Source organism: Mesocricetus auratus, unplaced genomic scaffold (assembly GCF_017639785.1).
Source record: "Mesocricetus auratus isolate SY011 unplaced genomic scaffold, BCM_Maur_2.0 Super-Scaffold_100004, whole genome shotgun sequence".
Lineage (NCBI taxonomy): Eukaryota > Metazoa > Chordata > Mammalia > Rodentia > Cricetidae > Mesocricetus > Mesocricetus auratus.
In genome coordinates this window covers 102,434,683-102,459,984 of record NW_024429189.1, presented here as the reverse complement: position 1 = coordinate 102,459,984, position 25,302 = coordinate 102,434,683, and the positions used below count along the sequence as shown (strand labels likewise).

The 25,302-nt window shown below is 40.5% G+C and overlaps 1 protein-coding gene across 14 annotated transcripts in view; it reads right to left on the bottom strand.

Annotated features, from left to right (window-relative positions):
- The window catches only part of Plcb4 (phospholipase C beta 4), a 375,454-nt gene that overhangs the window by 38,489 nt on the left and 311,663 nt on the right, over positions 1 to 25,302 (bottom strand). For all 14 annotated transcript variants that reach the window (XM_040746359.1, XM_040746367.1, XM_040746358.1 and 11 more), the window contains 9 exons: positions 24,053 to 24,194; positions 23,282 to 23,366; positions 22,803 to 22,927; positions 20,980 to 21,031; positions 19,610 to 19,712; positions 18,366 to 18,530; positions 15,868 to 16,072; positions 5,374 to 5,462; positions 2,779 to 2,929 (listed from right to left, as the gene is read on the bottom strand). In XM_040746359.1, coding sequence (XP_040602293.1) covers positions 2,779 to 2,929; positions 5,374 to 5,462; positions 15,868 to 16,072; positions 18,366 to 18,530; positions 19,610 to 19,712; positions 20,980 to 21,031; positions 22,803 to 22,927; positions 23,282 to 23,366; positions 24,053 to 24,194 — 1,117 coding nt within the window. The remainder of the gene's footprint in view (positions 1 to 2,778; positions 2,930 to 5,373; positions 5,463 to 15,867; positions 16,073 to 18,365; positions 18,531 to 19,609; positions 19,713 to 20,979; positions 21,032 to 22,802; positions 22,928 to 23,281; positions 23,367 to 24,052; positions 24,195 to 25,302) is intronic.

The following is a 25,302-nucleotide window of genomic DNA, read 5'->3' as shown; positions in this document are numbered from 1 at the left end:
GGAGATGTAGTTTAAATTTCTCACTTCCCTCATCTCCATATCCCATCTTCCAAGGGGCCACAGCCCTCTGGACTCCCTTACATTTTCCATCTGTCTCTTCATTATTGCCTACTGGTATGCTATCAGAATATATGTTCTATGTCTTAAGTGATAGCTAGGTTTCTGGTATCTGCAGCCAGGCAACCCTGGTTGTACAGAAATATTATCATTACAACTTCTCTAAATGGATAATTCTTTCTCAAAAAGAATTCTCATATAAATTTAAGACTTCTTATTTTTCGTTCATTTCTACCATTCATTCTGCCTGAGGGTTCTTAACCCCCACTCCTCTGTCCCTCCCCCCTCCACCTAGCATGTTCATATCAGCACCAGTTTAAACTCAGAGCTGTCAGCAGCCAGAGTCATTTTCCTACCAAGGCTGTCCCTCCCTCAGCTGCTCTACTGCTCTTGCCATCCACTTATCGAGTGTGACCCTGAGGTCTCTTGAAATACATCTGCATTTTGTCTCTTGAAGCTCCACATCCAAACTACTAAATCCTTTTTCCTGGTTCTCATGATTACCTCCCGCTTAACCGGAACTGCCTGCTCTGTTTAGTTATTTATTGCCATGCGCTTCCTATGAAAGGACACGGGCAGATCTCTCCCAGCAGGCTCTGGGGACACAGTAATGGTTAAGGATGTGTCTGTCTGTAACATCCTCTTTCTCTGGCTAACCCTCTAATCACAATGTGTAAGCACTTTAAGACAATCCCGAGTACCAGGGTTCTAGATGGTTTGGGGCATCTCTTCTGGTAATGAATCCTAATGCCAACACTATCAATGATGTCCTTCATTGTCTTCTCAGAGTGGGCCCAGAGTCCTTTTCAGACTAGGGCAAGCGAACGGCTTCCTTTCTACTGCCCACTTCCTTCAGGGAGCAGCCTTCCTTTGGTTTCCCCACCCATCTCCTTTTGGTTGAGTCAGACCTGTTTCAAGGTTCAACTCAATGAGTCCTCTTTGGACCTTGTTGATTGGGTGGGATGTCTCTCTCCTCTTCTGTTCTAACTAATTAGCCCTCTTTGCACTTGCATAGGCTGGATATTGCAATTCGACTGCCCTGACCCTCCTCTACTTATTGCATTCCCTAAGTTATATAGGCCTTTATCATCATTATCATCATCATCATCATCATCATCATCGGTAGAACCTGGTATGATGGTGCCTTCTTGCAGGCTCCCAAGTCTCCTGAATAAAGTGCAAAAATGAGACTGCCTGTAACTCCCACCTTTGGCTGAATTTGGGAAAAATCGTTAGTTAAATTGACAGCTGCCTAGTTCCTTCAAATCTAGCCTTGTTGAAGAACAAAGGTAAGATGGCTATAAACCCAAGTACAGACCCATTTAGAGCTATGGACACTTTGAGCTGCACTGTTTCCAGGGCTGCTTTACACTGTAATTACTACAGTTCTTATGGACTTGTGGATGAGATAAGAATTTTACCTCTTGCTTTTTCCACAGCCTATCTCTGTAGGAGTATGAGTGCTAATACTGATCAGGGCTGGAAAGGGAATGCCTTTGCTTGAGTCATAACCTCATTCCATGTTCTTTCCCAAGACAAATAGGCAAACAGTTACAGGGACCAGTGCAAATTGAGCTACTTTTGTGCAGCTTCATCTAATTTGCTTCACAAAACTCACTGCACACATAGTTTCCTGCTAAATAACCAGGTTGCTTCAGTAGGGAAAAACTGTCTCACCTTTCCTTAAATTGTTAGCACTGTATGTATGCGTGTGTATGAACAACTTAATTTCCTTATACCCTGGGCATTAATCTAGCAGTAAATAGGGACTACACACATTAAAGAACCACTAGAAGAAAAAAATTACTATTAAAATGAACAGAGTCAGTGTAGTAAATTATTTATAGTCAGGGGGCTATTTTAAATATTTAACTGCCAATATGAAATGGGTACCATTCAGTTAGAATGCATGCTCAGTCATCTTGAACTGAAGTTCATTATAAATACCCAGCATAGATGTTTCCCTATATACATGCTATCCAGTAGCACAGGGACACATGATTCTGATGACACTTTTTATGACAGTGGTTCTCAACCTTCCTAATGCTGTGATCCCTTTAGTACATTTCCTCATGTATTGGTGACCCCCCAAACCATAAAATTATTTTTGTTGCTGCTTCATAATAATTTTGCTGTCTGTGAATAATAATTTAAATATTGATATACAGGTTACCTGTGAAAGGGTTGTTCAATTCCCAAAGGGCTTGCGACCTACAGGTTGAGAACCACTGTCTTATAAGCTGTTGTTTCACTCACAGAAAACCATTTGAAAATGATCCTTAAATGCTCATCTGATGGTTTAAAAATGGTCAAGCCAATCTCTACATACGGGGAAATTACCCATGACAGTTGTAACTCTGTTGCTTCATGAACCCTGAGTCCCTGCCTGTTGTTGTCTAGAAGACAGAGGGGGTGAGTTAGCTACCAGCACTGCATGGTAAGAGCTCCGCTACCTTTGCCATAACAGGCGCCAAAGTAAACACTGTCCCGCTAAGGATAACACAGTGTTTAGTTAAGGTGCTTGGGCTCCAGTCCATGAAGCACAAACGTTGATTCCCTTCCCAGGGAAGGAAATCAAACAACTTGTCCAATAAGTCTGTTTTTGAGTCTCATGTCGTAATGAAAGTTGGTAAAGGTGACAATTCTAAATGCCTTCAAGAAGACCATCTGTAACAAAGTGAAAATTGCAAAGGTGACAAGGAGTCTAGCAGTACACCTCACCTTTCTTGGCTTCCTGGCCAGAGCCCAGAGCGGCTGTAGTGGTGGGTCTGAGCTCAGAGCTGCTCTGCGGGGTCACATTCGCTTTGGCTGGGTTGGACTTGCCTTTCTTGTCATTTTTGGAAGTGTCACTGGGCACATCTGCTATGTCACTCTGCAACAGAAACATCCCCAGTGATTGGAATGTGCATCACCAGAGGCAATTTTTCTTTCTTTTTTTAAAAATAATTATTTTTTTTATTTAGGTTAGAAACAGTCTTCTTTCACATGTCAATCCCAGCTCCCTCTCCCTCCCTTCCTCCCCACCCTCCCCAGCAGATCTCCAGTCCCCCACCCAATCTTCACTCCAATCCCCAGGGAGGGTGAGGCCCTCCATGGTGGATCTCCAGTGACTGTCATTTCATCCAGAGCAGGGCCTAGGCCCTCCCCCCAAGAGTCCTGGCTGAGAGAGTCTCCCATATTGTGGCATGGGCTCTCAAAGTCTATTTGTACGCCAGGGATAAATACTACCCAAGGCCCCATAGATTACTTAGGCCTCCTCACTGACACCCATATTCAGGGTGTCTGGGCCAGTCCCATGCTTTCCACACAGCCATCAATCTGGGGTCCAAGAGCTCCCCCCTTGTTCAGGTCAACTGTTTCTGTGGGTTAGTCTTAACTCCTTTGCCCATCAGTTCTCTCTTTCTGACACTGGATAGTACTCCATTGTGTAAATGTATCACATTTTCTCTATCCAGTCTTCAGTAGAGGGGCATCTAGGTTGCTTCCAGGTTCTAGCTATTATAAATAATGCTGCTATGAACATAGTGGAACAGACATCCTTGTTGTATGACTGTGCATCTTTTGGGTTTATGCCTAAGAGTGGAATTGCTGGGTCTTCTGGTAGACTGATTCTCATTTTCCTGAGGAATCTCCATACTGATTTCCAAAGTGGCTGTACAAGTCAGCACTCCCACCAGCAATGTTCTCCACATCCTCTCCAGCATAAATTGTCATTGGTGTTTTTGATTTTAGCCATTCTGACAGGAGTGAGATGGTATCTCAGAGTTGTTTTGATTTGCATTTCCCAGATGGCTAGGGATGTTGAGCACTTTCTCAAGTGTCTCGCAGCCATTTTAGACTCCTCTACTGAGAATTCTCTATTTAGTTCTGTACCCCACTTTTTTATTGGATCCTTTGGTGTTTTGGAGACTTGCTTCTTGAGTTCTTTGTAAATTTTGGAGATCAGCCCTCTGTCAGATGTGGGGTGAGTGAATATCTTTACCCAATCTGTGGGCTGCTGTTTTGTCTTGCTGACTGTGACCTTTGCCTTACAGAAGCTTCTCAGTTTCAGGAGGTCCCATGTATTAATTCTCAATCTTAGTGTCTGTGCTACTGGAGTTATGTTCAGGAAGCGGTCTGGTGTTCCAATTCATTCAGGGGTGCCTCCCACTTTCTCTTATAACAGGTTCAGTGTGGCTAGATTTATGTTGAGGCCTTTGATCCATTTGGACTTAAGTTCTGTGCATGGCAATAGACATGGATCTATTCGCATTCTTCTATATGCCAGCATCCAGTTATGCCAGCACCATTTGTTGAAGATGCTTTCTTTTTTCCATTGTATATTTTTAGCTTCTTTGTCGAAAATCAGATGTTCATACATGTATGGGTTAATATCAGGGTGTTCAATTCGATTTCATTGGTCTACCTGTCTATTTTTGTGCCAATACCAAGCTGTTTTCAGGACTACAGCTCTATAATAGATCTTGAAGTCAGGGATGGTGATGCCTCCAGATGTTCCTTTGTTGAATAAGGTTGTTTTCGCTATCCTGGGTCTTTTGTTTTTCCATACAAAGTTGATTATTGTTCTTTCAAGGTCTGTGAAGAATTGTATTGGGATTTTGATGGGGATTGCATTAAATCTGTATATTGCTTTCGGTAAGATTGCCATGTTTATTATGTTGATCCTACCTATCCAAGAGCATGGGAGATCTTTCCACCTTCTGGTGTCTTCTTTAATTTCTTTCTTTAAAGACTCAAAGTTCTTGCTATACAGGTCTTTCACTTGTTTGGTTAACATTACCCCAAGGTATTTTATGTTGTTTGTGGCTATTATAAAGGACGATGTTTCTCTGATTTCTTTCTCAGCCCTTTTATTGTCTGTATATAGTAGGGCTACTGATTTTCTTGAGTTAATCTTATATCCTGCCACTTTGCTGAAAGTATCAGCTGCAGGAGTTCCCCGGTAGAGTTTGTTGGGTCACTTATGTAAACTATCATATCATCTGCAAATAGTGAAAGTCTGACCTCTAATCTCAGTTATTTGGTGTTTCAGGGCTACAAAACATCCCTGACTGTAATTTCTAATGGAGAGTCCCTATTTCATTTTATAAAGTAAAGATATCCCCAGAGATCTCACTGGTGACTAAGAGGCTCTTTCTGATGGTGGCTACATTTTATACAATATGCTACATTTTGTAGAGCAAAATTGATAATTGATAAGCTTGGTTTTGAAAACCCTCTTTAAACTTCCTCTATTACCTTTCTCTTGCTTTTGCAGTCACTGTTGGGAACTAACCCACCCAACTGGACTGTCTTTAGTCCAGAGTTTCTACTTACAGTTTCAATGCCCATAGCTCTCATTTGGTCTGCTCTCTTTTCTGTGATTGAAAGAAATTTCTTTGGGTCGGATAAAGCATCCACAATATCTGAAAAACAATCAGTGAACTATAAATGTTCTTCTGAAATGAACACTCTAAGAAAATGCAGCGAAATTCTTAGGATGTGGCTGTGATATACAGTTAATGGCAGACAACAAAAAGAAGAAAAAGTAAAAGTCAACACCTGGACAACATTATCTTTTCCCCCAAATAATAAGGATGAGGGTCATATTTAACAGAGTGAATTATTAAGGATCTCATTTTTTGGTTTTGGTTTTTTTATGTAGAGTCTCATTCTGTAGCCCAGGCTGGTCTTAGACTGCATTGATCCTCCTAACTCGTCTCCCAAGTGTTGGAACCACAGACATGAGTCACTGTGGCTAGCTGCTGGGAGTTGTTGACTCATTTATTTGTATAAATTGAGTAAGCTGACTAATGTGATCAGCCTATGTAGATTAGAGCTGCTCTGGCCTTCCCTGCATGGTTACTGGTGAACTTGATGCAATGATGAACACAATGTAAAACTTGGACCACTATCATTCTAGTATCAAAACCACATAAAGACACAATAAAAATAAAAACCACAGGCTAATACCTGATGAACATAGATTCTAAAATGCTCCATTAAATACTAGCAAACAGAATTCAGACACGTATCAAAATGATTAATCCTCCATGATCAAGATGGCTGAAATGCAGGGATGGTAAGCATATGCAAGTCAATAAATGTAATAAACCACACAAATGGACCTAAAGACAAAAATCACATGATAATCTCAATAGGTGCAGAGAAAGCCTTTGACAAAACACAACATGCCTTCATGATAAAAGTCTAGAGAATGTTGGACTAGAGGGAATATATCTCAACATAATAAAAATATATATGAGAAACTCACAGCCAACAATATCCTAAGTGGAGAAAAGTTTGAAGTAATCCCACTGAAGTCTGGGAAAGACAAGGCTGCCTACCACCCCTTCTCCTTTTCAACATTGTGTTTGAAGTACTAGCTAAAGCAATAAGGCAAGCAAAGGAAATTAAAGGGATACAAATAAGGAAACAAGACATCAAACTATCCCTATTTGTAGATGATATGATGCTATACATTAGAGATCTCAAAAATTCTACCAGAAAAATTTCTAAAAATGATAGACAAATTCAGCAATGTTGCAGAATACTGAATCAATTTGCATAGATCAGTAGCTTTTCTATACACCAATAACAAATACACAGAGGCAGAGCTCATAGACACTCTCCCAATCACAATAGCCTCAAGAAAATATAACATCCAGGAATACACCTAACCAAGGAAGTGAAGGACCTCTACAATGGAAACTTTAAACCTCTTTATAAAGAGATAGAGAGTAGAAAAGGAAACCTTCCTATAATCATGGATTGGTACTATTTTCAGATTCAATACAATCCCAATAAAAATCCCCATCTTATTCTTCATAAACAAATACACACACACACACACACACACACACACTAAAAAAACTATGTTAAAATACATATGGAACCATGAAAGATCCTGGATAGCAAAAACTACTCTGAAAAAGGCACTACCATTCTAGATCTTAAGATATATTACAGATCCACAGTGATAACTACAATATGGCAATGGCATAAAAATAGATATGTAGACCAATGCAACCAAGTCAAAGACCCAGACATAAGCATCCATAATTTCAGCCATGTGATATTTGACAAAGATGTCAGAAACATAAATGAGAAAGAAGAAAGCATCTTCAACAAGTGGTGCTGGGAAAACTGGATGTCTGCATGTAGAAGAGTAAAATTAGGCCTATATCTGTTACCTCACACAAACACTGAACTGATATCCCTTACTCCAACTCCCTGTCTATACAAGCTTTAGAATGTGATCTCACTTGTAAGTAGGCTACTGATATACATTTCAGTTAAGGATAAGAACTGAATCATTCTGGATTGGGAGAGAGGTGTCCTAAACTCAATGCCAATGATGAGTGTCCTCCCATAAAGAGGAAAATCCAAAGACAAAGTGAAGGTTACGAGTTGTTATGTTTATCTTTGCCATTCTGACATTCTGATTGGGGTAAGATGAACTCTTAAAGTTGCTTTGATTTCTATTTCCCTAATTTCTAGGGACAAAGGATAGACATTTTTGAGAGATTTTTTGAGAACTCTCTATTAAATGGATCATTTGTTTTTTTCACATCTTGTTCTTTTTGTTAGGGACATGGCTGTGGATATGCATTGACTGTGATATACTCTAAACAAGCACAGGGGTGAGACCTCACTAAATGCTGATCAGCATTCACCAGCAGGTGTGACTGCTGTCTGGCCCAGCCACACCGAGAAGCCAGCAGTACACAGAGATTACACACAAACTCATGACCATGCAGAACCCATACAGTGGGCTAACACCCAAGACACTAGAAGCCACAATGGGGTTTCAGAACCAATTTTCTTGCTTTCACTTGCTTTTTTTCTTCTAGATTTAGCCAACACTATACTAAGCTGCACTGAAAACAAAACAAATAAAAATCCCACTATCTATTCCTGGGTTTGGTGCCATTTCCAAAAGGCTGGTCTCCTTCAGTGAGGCTCTCCATTTTCCTCCTCCATTTCTCCCATCCTCCTCCCTCACTTCCATGTAGCACAGCACCGACAGCATTGATCTTTAGGCATTCCGCAGAACCAAGGACAAGCAGACTTTCAGATACTAACTTTCAAGAGGTTTTGTCTGTACGACCACTACTTTTAAGGCATTTCAGTGGTGTGGTGCTGAGCACCAACCATGTGTTTACTTTGGTTTGTTACTGGCCCAGCTTCCCTCAGAATCCCCACGCTATTATCCCTGTCATCAGGAGATATGTGCAGAAGAAAAATACATTGCTCCTATCTGCTTCCAAGAAGTGAAAACAAAGATAAGCAAGTCTCGTAACTATGATTTGGGTTAACTCTTTCAGCTTCTGCCAAATTAAGCATGTCCTAAGCTGGAATACCCAGAAGACTCCATTGTGCATCAGATACTCAGGGAAATAGGATCCAGAGCTAAACAAAATCCCCACGCTACTCGCTGAATCAATAGGGTAGCCTAACATTACGTGCAACAAGGGGCCTGATCAATTTGCTTAAGCTAGCTACTTTCAATGTCCACTTGCTTGTGATGCTGAGCAATGAACACAGGACCTTCACTGCCCACACTAAGGCACTTTTCAAGCTCTGCTGTGTACTTTCCATCATCCATACTGCTTCCTTCTTTTCCAGAGCTCAGAAGATTCCACAAGGGTGGGTACCATATGCACAAGGCCCTTGTTCAATCACCAGTCATCCAACCCTACACCGCATCCCAGGATGTTAGGTATTGTATGAGTATTGGCTTTTCAACAAACTATGGTGATACATTGTTTATTCTTTAATAAATCCACAGGAGATCAAAATGCAAAGTAGCCACAAGCATAGAGTCAGGCAGTGGTGATACACACCTTTAATCCCAGGACTCAGGAGACAAAGGCAGATGCCTCTGCAAGTTCAAAGCCACCCAGGATTACATTTAGAGTGAATCAGTCTAAAAGAAATATATCTCACACAAAATGGAGATTTGAGCATGTGGGATCCCATGCCTTTTATGCCAGTTCTAGAGAGGTATATAAAATGGAGCAGATATTCAGTATTCAGTCTCAGAGATGAGATTTAGTCTCCAACCATGCTGAGGACAGGACAGCCTTTTCAGCCTGAGGTAGAGATAAGAGCTAGTGGCCAGCTGCTTTGCTTTTCTGATCTTCAGCTTCAATCCCCAATGTCTGTTTCTGGGTTTATATTATTTATACTACAGCATTTAAGAGAAAAAAAAACCATGACATCTCAGCATCTATAAGGAGAGAAGAGATGGAACAGCAACTCAAAATTGCGTCAGAAATCCTGAGATGACACTTGGGAAATGGCATTTTAGTTGAGGATACTCCTCCTCTGGAAGTATGTGCTGCATGAAACAGCTGGCTGTGCTGAAAGTGGTTGAAGATCCGGGTCATGGGAACGAGAAACATTCCTGTACCTTCCTGGACACAGCTCTAATCAAAGAGCACAAAGGAGAGATGGGCAAGCGAACAAAAGGTTGCTTCATCTTTATTTACATGAAGCAGCAGAGGAGCCACACAATTAAGGAAGGGCCCTGTACAAGAAACAAAGGCCCCTGAAGCACATAGCTCAGGGTGACACTGAACTTAATGTTGATACCTCATATGCACTAGACACTCCTTTCTTCTACTCAGTACTAAAGACAAAATGCACAGATAGGAAAATCCCTCAAAGCAACAGGGTAGTGGGTGGTGGTGGGGTACATGACATTGTGTCATTTTCTGTAGCACCAGAACTCTTTGCTGTCTCCAACAGTGTTGGCTGATGTGGTGACGCTGTGTGAAACACTACTGGCAGGACAGATGCACCCACAGGTGAAGCAGCAATGACAACTCAGCCTCCCAGACTGAGGGGTCAAAAAGCATCCACACTAGTAGTTCTGCTTTGTGGTGGTAAAAGAGAGTACTGTTTTTCATTATGTTAGGGTTGTAATATTGGAAGATCTAGAATATCGGAAGAGTTAGCCCTTGATTCATTCCAAGGTATTTTTATTTTTTTTTTAATATTTTTAAAATGTTACCATTTTCTTTAAGTAAAGATTTAGTTTCTAATAATTAAGATGGTTTGCATTACTCTTTAGCTCAGAAACATTTTACATCTGGGTTGTGTACAAACAGATCTCTTGTAGTCTCTGTACTCTGGCCAGCTGTGGGTCTTTGTGTTAATTATCACCTGTTGCAAATAGAAACTTTTCAGGTGAGGGTTGAGAGATGCACTGATCTATGCACATAACACTAAGTCATTAAACACTGGTTTAATACTATGTCCATTTATCTGCATAATAATAGTAGATTCTTCCCTGGAGTCTATGATCTGTCTAGTTATAGGTTCTTAGCCTGCTGTTGGTGCCAGATATGGGTTTCATCTTGTTGAGCAGGTCTTAAACATAATTGGAAAATGCTCAGCTCCAAAGGAAACATATATATACCATACCTCCCAATCCAAGGCTCAGGATCATTGTAGAAGGGGATACAGAAGGAGTTTAAGAGCCATAGATGGTGAATGATACAAATTAACATATTTTGGATACAGCAGGGTAGCAGTACATAGAAACTTACTTGAACAGAACCAGTGCAAGCTCATGCTAGACCAGATCCCAGCATAGGGAGGAGAGTTGGACACACTATCCCACCCCTACCATGAAACAAAATACAGTTGTTTGTTACTGGGAGAGAGCAATACAGTTTTCTCTAGGAGAATAACCTCTGATAAGTTGACCATGCTCCATTGAAAGCTTGCACATCCAAGAGTATTTGGACAGTGCAAATTTGTTTTGAAGGGTTTTAATAAAAAAAGTGACACAAATGGATGAGTAGGGAAGGCAGGTGGGTCTCAGAATAGTTGTGGAAAGGTGGGTGAATATGATCAAAGCACACTGTGTGGAAAAACAAAAACCAGATCATGACCATATATATATATATACACACACACACATATATACATACACACACACACACACACACACACACACATATATATATATATATCCTCCATTATGCACAAGGACCTATACAACAAGTGGATGGTGCCATCCCAGCTACTCATCTAGCTTTCAGAACTGTAATTTGTTATGAGCTTAACAAGAAACCTGACACTACAGAAATTCCCAAGAATCCACAAACATGATTTCAACAATCTAACAAATAGCGGAGAGGCTACCTTAAATGCCTTCCCTTATAACGAGATTGATGACTACCTTAAATGCCATCATGGAGCCTTCATCCAGTAGCTGATGGAAGCAGAAGCAGAGATCCACAGCTAAGCACTGAGTCGAATTCCTGGAATCCAGTTGTAGAGAGAGAGGAGTGATGGGCAAAGAATTCAAGACCCATGTTGGGGAAACCCATAGAAACAGCTGGCCTGAATAAGTGAGAGGTTATGGACTCCAGACTGACAGCTGGGGAACCAGCATAAGACCAAATTAGGCCCCTTGAGTGTGGGTGTCAGTTGGGGGTCTTGGGCAGCTTATGGGGCTGCTGGAGGTATTTATCTCTACTGCACTAATGGGCTCTGGGAGCTCATTCCTTATGGAGGGACACTCTCTTGGCCTAGATACATGAGGGAAGACCTCTGTCCTACCCCTAATGATGTGACAGACTTTGATGATTCCTCATGGGAGGCCTCACCCTCCCTAAGGAGTGGGATGGAGAGATGGTGAGGGGAGTGGGAGGTTGGGAGGGAGAGGGAACTGGGATTGGTATATAAAATGAGATTGTTTTTAATAATTTAAATAAAAATTAATTTAAAAAGAAAGAAAAATAAATAAAAATAAAAGTATCTTTTCTGGGGTCAGTGGTTAAAAGCACTTGTTTCTCTTGAAAAGGATCCAGGTTTAATTTCCAGTACCCAAATAGAACATCACAACTGTCCACCTGTACAGTTCCAGAGGGTCTGATGCCTTCTTCTGACCAAGCGCACGTGTTGTACACATACAAACAGGCAAAATACTCATATATATATAAAATAAGATAATTTTTTAAAAATACAAGACATAAAAGAAGATAAATCTTTGAAAGAAAACACTTTTCTTCATAAGTTACCCAATGCTGGGTATTTAGTTACAGTAAAAGGAAATAAACCAAGAAGCCATCACTAGTGTTATTTCTCTGTGCATTTGAGTGATTGTATTTGAGTAACAATTTTAAAAAAATCTCTACTTCTGTTTCCTAATGCTTGGAGTGAGTGGCAGGAAGGTGAGTTGGGAAATGGGGATTCATGAGACTGGGAGAGGGTCAGGGTTAAAAACTGAGCTGTTGACCTATCTCCTGCAGGCAGGAAGCTGAGGGAGCCAGAGTTCAGTGTCTAAGAAGCACTAGATGTATGTGGGGGTAGGTGGGGGAGGAGCAGGACTAATTATAAACAATTGTGCATAGCAAAGTTTGTCATCTGTGGGAACCCACCACCAGGGATAGGTGACCTGCAAGAACCTAAGTCTAAGCCTAAGGAAGGGCCCTAGCTTTGAAAAGACTCAAGAGAGAGCACTTTCCGTATTTTTATAAAAAAGATTCCGCCCACATGCTATGACTGCAAATGAAAATACATTTAAAAGTCATGCAGAACACAGAGCTGTGACACTGCCAACGCACTGGAGTTCAGAAACTTCTCAGTGTGTAGGAATTTAAAAGATTTTTCCCCCTTAGGATGATGCACTGCTTATGATATAATTACTTCCTGTGCAGTTTTATGTAAAATACAGGCTAAGTTTGGGTGAAGATTCTACAACCAACCTATTTTTCTTTAGAGTGTTAAAACTAAATAAGATACCTACAAGCAGGGTGTGGGGCACACACCTGAACTCTGAGCTACTTAAGACCAGTTAAAGCAACTTAGTAAGGCCCTGCCTCAAAAACCTCTGGTATAATACTTTTCCAGAATGCATGGGTACTGGAAAGAGATGGGGGAGAGAGGGGGTGAGGGAGGAGAATGAAGATGAGAGAAAGGGAAAGGGAGGGATGGAGGGAGGAATGGAGAGAGGGAGGGAAGGAAGAAGAGCGGGCAGATGGGCAAGTAGGGAAAGCCTAGAACAGTTCACTCTGGACGGAGGATCAATGAGTGACCCTTACTCAATGCATTGTAAGCATCTCTCTCTGATGTCCATTCTAGTTCCTTATCTGTTATGGAATAACCCTAAATGGATTTGTAGAATGACCCAGTGAATTCACATAAACTTTCTTTAGCCAGATAAATTTCTAATGATGTATACAGCAGCTTTCTTTCTGTTTCTGTGATGGTAGAATTTCCTTTGGACTTTTCCCTTGTGGAATTAATAAGAACATTAACATACCAGAGAACTCCCCCTGACAGCACAGGTCAGCTCTTCAATGTGGGAGGTTAGCTAGACACCAAATAAGAACACTGCAAGTCGGGAGACTCAGGATCAGAAATTCAGAAAACAGACAATCCTCATATTCACCCTGTTTTATCCTTCATGCAAACCACTAAATCTCCAATGTCTTCCTGGTATCTCCTTATGACCAGAGGGCTGAGCATGTCCTTGTTGAATATCAAATCTGAAGTTAGGACATTGACTGCAGAACTTCAGTACAGAGATTCCCAGGGGTCTGATGGTAGAGCCACAGAGGAGGCCACACACAGGACTGTCATAAGAGACTAGTTTGCATATTAACTGTCGGCCTGGCAGAATGCCACATTACAAATACAAACATTTCTCAGCATAGACCTGCATACACCCACATCCTTGCAGATCAATTCCACGTCTTAGGTTCCTCTTTATGGAAGTGCTTGGCACATACTAGGAGCTCAGCCAAATGATTTCTTTTCCATTTTCTAATCAAATGGCTCATTTCCCAGGAAGAAATTATAGTTTGATTTGAAATGTGATCCACTGCAAAGGGCAAAGGAAAAACTTTAAAAAGTTTTTTTTAACCAAATGGGTTTGTGTAACACTTTCCATAATGTAACAAGTATTGATTACACTTGGATTTCTTGTGTGTGTATGTGTGTGTGTGTGTGTATGTGTGTGTGTGTGTGTGTGTGTGTGTGTGTGTGTATAAGTGTGATGTATGCTTGTTTGGACATCCCTGCATCTTTCCTGAGGCCAAAAGGAAGACAGTGTACTGCTCCATGACACTCTACCTTACACCTTTGGAGCAAGCTCTATCACTGAGTCTGTAGCTAGGATGGTGACCAGCAAGCCCCTGGGGTTCTCTTGTGTCCCCACTCTCCACAGAGAGTCACAGAAGCACCTGGGTCATGGCCAGCTTACTATACGGATGCAGGCACCTGAACTCAGGTTCTGGAAAGTGTGTAGCCAGCACTTTTACCCACCAAACCATCTCCACTGTCCATATAGTTCCTGCTTTCTAACTCTAACATGGAGTAGGATTCTTTCTGGTCTTTGGTCCATCACTGTGCCTATGCTGCTGTAGCTCTGGAGGGTGCTGCGGGGATAGAGTGCACCTTCCAGACTCCTGTCTCTCTCTTTGACCCACTTCCCCAGCCCCCTGGCTTGGCTGCAGCTGCTTTGATGGGCTCCTATGCTTGTAAGTGTATGTTGCAGCCTTTTTATTATGACAAGCAAAGGGTACAGACGAAGAAATAATTCCTATCCACTCTGATTGAAACTCTCCTGGCTTACTTTACTTTTTGAACCTATAATCTATAATGTTATTAAAATTAAAGGTTAGTTGCACAAAAGCTGCCCACCAGAGAAACATGAATTCCTAAGAACAATAAACAACCCAACCTTATTCCCTCAATAAAATAATGCATTCCAGTATAGTACAGGAATTTCAATTCTATCAATAGATACACAACCGTGTGTGTGTGTGTGTGTGTGTGTGCGTGCGCGCGTGTGTGTATGAATGCATGTATATATGTGCGGAGGGAATGTTTTTATGTGTAGGCACACATGTGCATGTACTTAAAAGAGTCCAGAGGTTGACATGGGGTATTTTCCTCAGTCACACTTGACCTTATATATTGAGACCAGCATCTTTCATTTGAACAAGAGCTTGCTAGCCTGGGCTAGGTATTAGGCAGCATGCTTTGGGGATCTCCAGTTTCGACCTCTAGAACACTAGGATTCCAGGAGGACTGCCACAATTATCTAGCACCACAAACACCCACATTTTTGAGCCTTAAGTTATTTTGTGTATTATTAGAATGAGAACATTCCCAGAATGCTTAGAGGGAGAGACAGTCATATGACCTTTATTTTACTGGTGAAAAAAGAGGGAATGGTTCTATTAAGATTCCCAGGCCACCAGCTGGCAATGTGGAGCTGAGCTGGGACTTGAAACCTTGGCTAACATGATGCAGTTATACAGCTGCACACTTTCCTGTGGTCAAAGATGCCGAAGCTAAGAAGTCTTTCCTTTTGTTATAATGTTACCAGCTTATTGGAGCCATGGAGAAAGAGTCTACCTGGTTGTAAGCAAAATCCTGCTTCGTGGCCCAGTGTCGGTTCCTACCACTGATTTTCTTAGTAAAGGAGACTGACCTGATTTATGAAAATGAATTCTCTTATGGATTTACAAGAAAATTTGAGGTTATTAGTAACTGAGTTCCACAAATATTTCAGTGATAATAACTGATAAGATACAGTTTCTTACAGTTGTTTTTCTCATTTGACTGACAGTATAAATACTCTTCATAAAGCATTTGCAAAATGTTAAATAATATAAAAATATGGTATTTTTGAAATAGTACCTAAGGAAATGTCACTTGCCTTCCTCAAAGCCACCAGGGTTCTCAGCACAGGAGAAAACACACGGCATTTTTGCTGTTTTCAAGAATGGGTAAAATAATTCACAGCCTTGTAATTTGGAACCTCATCTGCCTTGTATTCTGTATTCAAACATTTTTTCTTACCTCCAAATCCATCAGGCACATATGTTTTAAGAACAATGTTGCAGAAAATTGTTGGCAGTGATAATGGTTTGTTTCCCTCGTTTCTTAGGGAAATGTGTCGGTAGCCTGCTTGGAGACCATCCAAAGGTAGGATTCTCTGACCAATCAGCTTGTTGTTGTCATCATACACCGCGATTCTCAGGACAGCCAGGTCAGGCAGAATCACCTGTAATTTAAAGTCCCATTGTTTATTGTAATAAGGTTCTCCAGAACTATGACTCTAGGAATCTGGACCAAACCAATCCTGCCCCTTAAAGAAGAAAACAAACCAATGAGTCATTAGCATTCAGTCTAAAGTATCCAGCATAAGATTGGTGCCCAAGATACCAAGAAGGCCATTAATGGTTTCCTGGAAATCATCTCCTCAAATATATTAAATGCATGGATGTCAAAGACTGCAGCTCCAATTCTTATCATTTTCATTCCCCTATATCCAAGACAAAAATGGAGAAATTGAGTAACTTTTCTTATTTTATAGATTATCGGGGGAAACTGGGATTGGGACTCTTGACTTCTAGTCGTCTGTCTGCCACTTGGGCTACTTAAAGCATTAAGTTCTGCTTGTTTTGTGGAGAACAACACTTCATGCATAATAGACCATTTATGTGCTAATTTTCATTTTCCATGCTTCTTGCACTCTAAATTGTTGACACAATTTGGGATGGTGGGTAGCAGAAAGGAAGAAGTCCAAGTGTCCTTACTTGTGGATGAAATGGTTCTATATCTAAGAGACCCTAATGACTATATGAAAAACAAAAAAAAAAAGTTTGCTCTGATGAATGGTTTCAGCAAAATTAAGGGGCATAAAATTAACACATACAAAGAAAAAGTCAGTAGCCTTTGTCTATACCATTGGTTCTCAACATGTGGGTCACAACCCCATTGAGGGTGTGTGTCAAATGACCGTTTCACTGGGGTTACCTAAGACCATGGGAAAACACAGGTATTTATGCTACAATTCATAACAGTAGCAAAATTACAGCTATGAATTAGTAATGAATATTATTTTATGACTGGGGGTCACCACAGCATGAGGTGTTAAAGGGTCACAGCATTAGGAAGGTTGAGAACCACTTGTCTACATCAAAGACAAACATGCTCAGGAACAAATCAATGAAATAATCACATTCACAAGTGCTTCAAAAACAAAACAAACCAAAGCATCTTGAAATAAGTGTAACAGAAACAGAAAAATCTTAGCATTCCTACAGAAGCACCAAAGACAGCAGAGAACCAAAACAGTAATGAACAAAAAGAATAATATTGGTGGTTGATGAGGGAATATGTCCTTCTGCATTTTATATATATATATATATATATATATATATATATATAGAGAGAGAGAGAGAGAGAGAGAGAGAGAGAGAAAAGATATTATCTAGGAGAACAAAGGGAACTATGGGAAGAATGAAAAGTTAGAACAAAGGACCCGATGGTGTAGGGTGTATATGTTCAGTGCACCTAATATGTTTGTATGAAAATGTTCAAAAATAACAGTCTACATTTATAAAAAAACAAGTTGGATATTTGTTTATCAAAAAAGGATATATTTGGGGAAAACTGACTTTCTGCAAACTTGTATGGGGATTATTCATCACATGAAAGCATATTTCTTCATGGCAGCAACTGAAAAACGTAAGGAAGTAAAAAGGCACAACGTAATGTAATATGCTGCACCATGAGAGGAGCGAATTGACAGTGGGGGTAGACAGCATTCCCATCACAGGGGAAGCTCAGTTCCAAATGACCTGTTTCATCAGCTCTCCTGTGCTTTCTCTCAGCCAGTTGTTCTACTGAGAATAAACAGTTTGTCAGGAAAAAACAGAAACTGGTTCTCTTTGTCTCATGATAAATGGATGAAGCAGAAACACCTGGAAAATCTGTGCCCAAAAAAGCCAGAAAACATTTTGCTTGACAGTGAACCAGGCAAGGGAAGTAGCTGGCATTCTGGAGAGACCTCCGCTTGTGTGTGGATTTTTCAAAGCATCCTCAGCTGGAGCGGTGAGAGAATGACCACGAGAGAGGATGGCTGCTTGCTCTCTGAACCTGGCAGACAGGACTGGGAAAGGACACTGAGGCCCAGAACACTGCGTGTGAAACGTTAAAAAGCTGGGCAGTGGGCTTCACTTCTGAACACAGGACCTACTCATGTCATGGCGCCGACCTCCGTTTTGGTGCAGTTTTCATCTAAACTCTGAACTCTGAACCCTTCCATGCATGATGGAGGCCACCATGACCTGGAAATATGTTCCACCCAAATGGAGGTGGCCAAGGAGAGGTATAGCCAAAACAGCCAGTTTGTTAAGCACAATCATATGACAGTGACAGAAGTTTCCCATTAGATGATGGAAAGAAGCAAGGATGGTGTAGTGAATGGCATTCCTCTATCATGTGGGCTCCATGTGGAAAATCAGGCCCTCTGGTTACTGAGCTACAGTGACACACGGCTAATGCCCTACCTTCCGAAACACAAATGATTCTTCATTGTAAACTGGGTTGAGGCCATTGTTCATAACCATGCGAGTCCGGAACTCCTTCCGTATCGTATCGGTGGGCAACCCGTACATGTCCACTTCCACGTACGTGCCGATCTTCTTATCTGACAGGAATTGCCCTGATATAACCTGCAGTAACACAGACACAGGGTGGGTGAACAGTGGCCACTGTGTGAGCACTGGTAGCAAGGTGTAAGGAAGAAATGAAAACTTTATTTGGGGCATTTCAATTCATATAAACATTTGATCTTTTTCTCTAGAAATTTCTATATTGAAACAAAGCATTTTTGAGAAACTATTCTTTGAAAGTAAAAGGTCTGCTAACATTCTCTTAATATGTCTTGAAAAGGAGCAAGGAGATATACATGCACAATATCCTATGAAGAAATCATGCCCTCAGCATGGTTTAGTCACTCAGGTGTCCAGATCTGTGAAATGAAGCAATGGCTGTGGCTGTGCCCTGAGATTACTTCCAGTTCCGGGATTCTATATGCTAACTCCTGAATTCTTTTAGAAGCCTTGAAAAGAAATACAGCAGAAGAAAATCAGTGCTAGACTCAGCCTGCTATTCTTTAATGACAATAACGCTGGTTAGCAATGACAGAGTTGTTTAATTGTAAAGATCATTATTAAATTTTATCTACTACAAAGCTAGGGAGTAACTTCTTTCACATTTATTTTCCAAACAAGTATGCCCTTCATTTATTTATTTCTCATTTTCCATAATTTTGTAACTGCTTTATTTTGAAGTATAATCAACATACACTAAACTATATGCATTTAATTACACAGTAAGATCAATTTTCCAGACATGTGGGCACATGTTTAAAACTGTCATCACAGTGAGGGAAAGCAAGGATTTCCAGCATCTCTATTTCTAGTCCTTTGTGACCTGTGATAATCTGCCCCCTTCCATCTGGGTCCACGCACAAGTACTGATTTGCTTCCTGTCATCATAGCTGACTTTTTTTTTTAGAATTTTATATGGATGTAATTGGGTGGGAGATACTTTCTGGATGGGTGGATTTCACTTAAAGTCACTCATAATTTTAGTAGTGAAAACACAGGAAACATCAGAATTTGAGTCCAAGTTGAGAGCTACATATAATTCTTACAACATGATGTTAAACTTTTTGATTGTAACGTTCTTCTAGGTCCATTTGTATACATATGTGTGTTTACAAAGTCTGTGATGAGCAGTGACATACCTGCACTGAGCATGTGGCTGCAATAACCCCATCCACTGGGGTTTCAGAGAAGGGATCAAATGTCCGGTCAGGCCGCCTCATGAAATCTGGCTTGAGAAGGTACCTGGCAGGACAGAAGCACAGGGGATTATTCTACTGGTGGCTTATGCAATAACTGAAGTACCTGATACTTCCTTACATTCTTCCTTAACTTAGGTGCTAGACTTCCAGAAAGATACTATAGATTAAAGTCAACGATCTTGCCTTCTAATGAGTACCAGAGAGCTAATACAGGCCACCCAGGGGGTGCTGTGTCCAAGGAGAGAAGACTATTTCTTTGCTTGAACAAGGGGAAGAGAGTGTCTGAAAGAGCTGCCTCCATTAACCAAAGGCCTCACTCCTGAGTCCTTTTATATTGGGCTAAATGTCAGTCTCTTTTCCTTATAGAATCCAGGGTGAACAAGAACCCTGCTCAGACTGCTTAGGGTGGACAGGCTTCTGGATGAATACAGGCACTCTGGCAGAGACCCATCTGTCATATAGGCACAGGTACAGAGTATACAGATGGCAGAGTTGTTCTTAAGGCACAAGTGCTGAAAACTAGTTATTTCACCTCGTTTTACACAATAGAGATTAAGGTATCCTACCACAAAAGCTACCACAAAGAACTCCTAGACAGCATCACCACCCAATAGCACAGCACTCCTGTGAATTCATCTCGGGGTGACTGGGCTGTGGTCTCAGCTGAGCTTATTATCATCATTACAGAATTTGAGTTCTGTACTTTCATTTAACTTCTCAGTCTTTCAGAGTCATTAACATTTCCTATTTTGCTACTTGGTTCACAGATTTTTAAGTGTTATTTAAGTAAAATAGAACAACATTCGCATCATTATATAACTGCTATTTATAAGCATGCAAAAGAATCAGGAGAGGATTTAAGTTTATTTCTAGCTGAATTAAATTCAACTTTACACCCACAGCTTCATTTGAAATTAAATTTGCTTCATTCCTATATTCATCAGCAATAAGGCTATACATATTTGATGCCTACATCTCTGGTTAATGCCCAAATGAGCATGCCCCACTGTCTGTCTCAGACATAAAAACATCAATTATTTGAATTTAGAATGAAACGATAAAACTAGAGTATATATGATGAACTTCATAGTTTGCGGTTAAAAGAAAAGAAAAGGCTGCTTAGGAAAAAGGGACAAACAAAAAGTTTTGTATTTGCAAATATAATCTATTTAGAGACTTCACTTGTTTCCATATACACTTCAGAACCAGCATACATTCAGCTGTCCCTAATTAAAAATGACATGGTTTCATTAAAGCTGAAGTATGGAGTCCTGAAACTAGGTGGTAACAGTTTAAATAATATTACTCACCCACAGGATCCATTATACTCAAATTTTCCCTGATTCAATTGCATCGCTAAATCTGTCAAAAGACAAAAAATAATTTAGCATCTCGTCTCCCTGGACAAAGAAGATCCTGACAGGGTGACTGGAAACAAAGCAAGCCATTTTATTCCCAGATCCAGAGGTCTCTTCCACATCACAAACTACTACTGGCTCAGTTTAGGGCCCATGACTCTCTTCCATGTTGAAATGACCTCCTGTTTAATTTAAATTAAACACTGAGTATGTTTTCATAGAAATTATTCTAGAATTGCTCAGAAAAGTCATTTGGGACATAAGTCATATGATATTTTATTGATGTTGAGAGTATAGATATACAACCAGCTATAATTAGGGAATGGGCATTGCCTCAGTGCCACATAGAGCAGGAATGTTGGAGCCACAGTAGGGCTATTAAGAACATAAAACATGATTAAAAGGAACACAAACCAATCTGGGTAACAACCACATAAAATTGATGGCTTATCTGTGTGAGACTTAGAATTCTTCTCATAGGGCTACACAGGGAGGGCCTGAATTATCAGTTTTCTCCTAGAGGCAGAGAAACTTTTTTCCTTCTTCTTATAAGTAAAGAAAAAAATAGGTAAACGAAACTTTTTCTATTCTTCTCAGCAGAAAATACAGAGCTGATCAAAATATGAACTGCTTTAGGATCATCCTGTCGCTTATCATGGGCTCACTGGCTTCCTAGAACACGGCTTGAGTCATCAGTAAGTGAAAACAGCAGCATCCGATCTTGCTAAAAACACTAGAGATTCTATCAGGACCTGCATATAGACTCTTCTAGAAAGTGCTGTTGGGATTCCAAGCAGTGATGCATCTGTAAGGAACCCTGGGCTCCAGGAAGGCTCCCCCAGAATTGAGACTCTCAGCCAGCTCATGTTCATGCCAGAGGGAGGCAGGGGGTCCAGATCAAGGACAGGAGATTGGACAGGGGTCCCCAGGGTAGATACATGAGAAAAGGAAATGGCTCTATGTTGCAAAGTACTGGGAGGTGTCCTCTTAAAGCAAGGACTAAGAAGAAAAGAGTTAGCCTTTAAGTATTGAATATTATTTTTGTTTCTACCAATTTTAGAAGCCATGCAGAAGAATGCATCATACAAAGCAAATATGGTTTGTGCCATTTGTCTATTTTTGTGCCTATTCTTATTTCACTGTCTGTAGTCACAGGATTATGGCCAGAAGCTCCTAAGCAAACTGAAAATTTGTACATTTATCAGAAGTTATTCCTTTTAGGAAAAGAAAAAAGAATCACGGTGTATGGGAAAACTGCCCATGGATAGACTATGGAGGACCAAATTACAGATCAGTACTTCTGACTACATCTAACTCTTCATGTAGTATCTTACAGAGTTTATGCTATCAGTCTGTGGTTTTACGGTAAAGAGCTACTGCCACTGATGTTTGCTGAAGGGCCATGGTGGTCAGGGTACTTTCCAAATGGAGAAAGAGTCTCAGATACACAAATGCTTCTTACTAAATTCCATCGAGAAACCAAGACATACCCTTCATCCAGAAGAAAGAAAAATTAGAAATATTTTAGAATAGGAACTACTGTTTGGCAGCCTAGTCATAGAATTGATAAGAGGAATTAAAACTGAAATATTATCTTCTATTATGGTTTCATTGGGTTTTTAATCTTTTACTATTATATAAAACCAATAAAACAATGCTTTGTTACAAAGAAGCTTCTTTTAAAAAAAATGCCTCAAGCAAATGGAGGCAGCTGCTGGGGCTGCCCTGTTTCAGTGTTCTTGTGGAATTTGGGGTCACTGGTCATTAGCTCCTACCTGGGGTTTGATAGTTCAGTGAAACCATCTGGCAACCAGCGTTCCAGAAAATCTGAGGCATGTAATTACTGGAATCAACGCGGCCTCCCTTGGGGTAAATGCGGCTCATTTGTCGCTTATTGTAACTGGGTAACTTATTAAGGAAATCCAAAATCAGCCTAGACAAACACAACAAAGAACTCAAACCGTGGTGATGTGGGACAACAATGACACACAGGTAGATAATATAGGACAAATGCCATTATAAATGACGTTCAGAGGAAAATCATAGTCACAGTGTGGATTCTAGAAATTATTCCTGTCCGGGGAGGTCATCACAGCTGCTGTGGTCTTCTTTCACACACCTAATTTTATTAGCACTACGATAAAAGTTATACAGAGAAACCTACATATTAAAATTACATATAGCTGCTAATGTATTGTAAAGATGCCCACTACTTTAAGGAGTACCACTCATCCCATTTAGTACGTTAGGATACTTTACAAATTCAATCGCGTGTGTCTTCAAGTAGCCGAGGCCAACTGACTCGTTAAAAGAAGACATGTTATAGTGAACATTGCGCTCTGTAAAAAAAAAAAAAAAGAAAAGATATACTCAGAAACTCAAGTCATCAAATCCCTAAAAAAAGCAAGCAGCCAATACAATCATACCCTTAATCTTACACCCCAAATCAGGAAGTGTTTGTGGCCCATTCTCCATGACTGGAGCAGTTGCTCTGAGTTTCATTAACACTGTGTGCTTACAGTGAATTAAATGTGGGATAATTAAACAAATGATATAGTCATTTTTATAGGCACTGCTGAGATACGTAGTTTTTGGTAATAATGGGCTCTATAGAAATGGTTGGGAAATATTCTAACTACCTTTGAACCCACTTTTGTGGGGAACCAGCTTTGAATAGGTGAACATGAAATCTTTTTTATATATTTTTTATTTTTAAATTGAAATTTGAAACAAGGTTGCTTCACATGTCAATTCCAGAACATGAAATCTTATTTCCCCGTCTCAAGGCTACATTGTATCCACTGACTGAGAAGCCTTATGAAAGCATATGGAATGCTACAAGCCAGCAAGTCATGGTCTTCCATAGCCACCTTGTGGATGATGCAGAGAATGACAACACAATACTACCACAAACACAGTCCCATATCTGTCGTGAATCAAGGAAAACGGCAATATGTCAGATGAGAGCCAATCAGTATAACATAGAAGCAGACAGAAAGCTATTGCATTTAACCTGTAGTGTTACCTTCAGCCACATGGAAACCTTGAAACTTCACAGGCTGTGCATAGTTGATCATTGTGGACAAGTATGGATGGATGTTCGTGGTAGCACCTACATATTTATAAGATGCCATCCATGCCTGTTCATCTTCTACAGTGACCAGGCCCTGTGAGCACAAGCATAGGATGGTTTAAGTTGATGACTTCAAAGGGACTCACGGATTTAGCTTTAGGCATCCTTACTAGAGAGCATTTGAACTCTTAAAGCCTTACTTTAATATTCATAGGTCTACTTAATGTAAAAGGAGGTAACCTGAAGACGCCCATCTTGAATATTCAAGAAACTGTACTGGGGTCTCATGGCAACACTGACAATGACAAAAAAAAACCCTCAAAATGAATGGCTATCCTGCATTTAGTGTATATCAAAATTATCCACAGGCTCCGTAGGCGCAAACCCTTGGGCTCACAGGAAGGTATATGCTGGGGGAGGCCCAAAGGTTTGTCACTCCACAGTCAGTTTTCAGGCACTGATGGGGGGGGTCCTGGAGAGCACACTTTACAGTAGAACTCTTCTAGAACTTTCAGCACACATAAGCATGATTTAGGTGTTTGTGTCAAAGCATTTACTATTCAAAGAACTTGACAACTTGCTACATAGGATGAATTATTTTGTACACAGAAAAACAAAAATATTCTCTTCATTTCTTAAGAACTCCAAACAAAACGAACACAATCAACACAATCAACAACAAAATAATGTTGGTCATTTTTTTTGAGAGCTTTAGAGTTATTTTACTTGAAGAGACACAAGCTACAATCTATGAAGAGAAACAGCCTGTGTACAGAATGAATAAACAATGGTCAGTCAGACTTTTTTTTTAATGTTCGCTGATAACTTAACCTCTGCGTCTTTGATATCAACTGGCTTTTGCCTGCAAAGCCTGTGATAGGTCATGTAAACATGCAACTTGCTTTTGTTTCCATCTTTTTCCCACATAAGGCCTCAACTCTACTCACCACTCTAAATGCCAGAATGAGCCACTTCTGTTTTGTCCCATGTGTTTCAGGCTAGTAACACAGTGCTATGTGGTGGAACGGTGGTGGAGTCCTGTCTTGCTGTCTGTGGGGCCCTGTTGCATCTGGACTGACCCCTTCTCTTACTATTGAACTTGAAGGGTTATGGCATGTATCTGTGTGTATCGTGAGGATGCTCATTAGTCACAGGGCAAGACTGAGGCTCTGGGGACTAAAAGCATTCAGCTAACATATGGC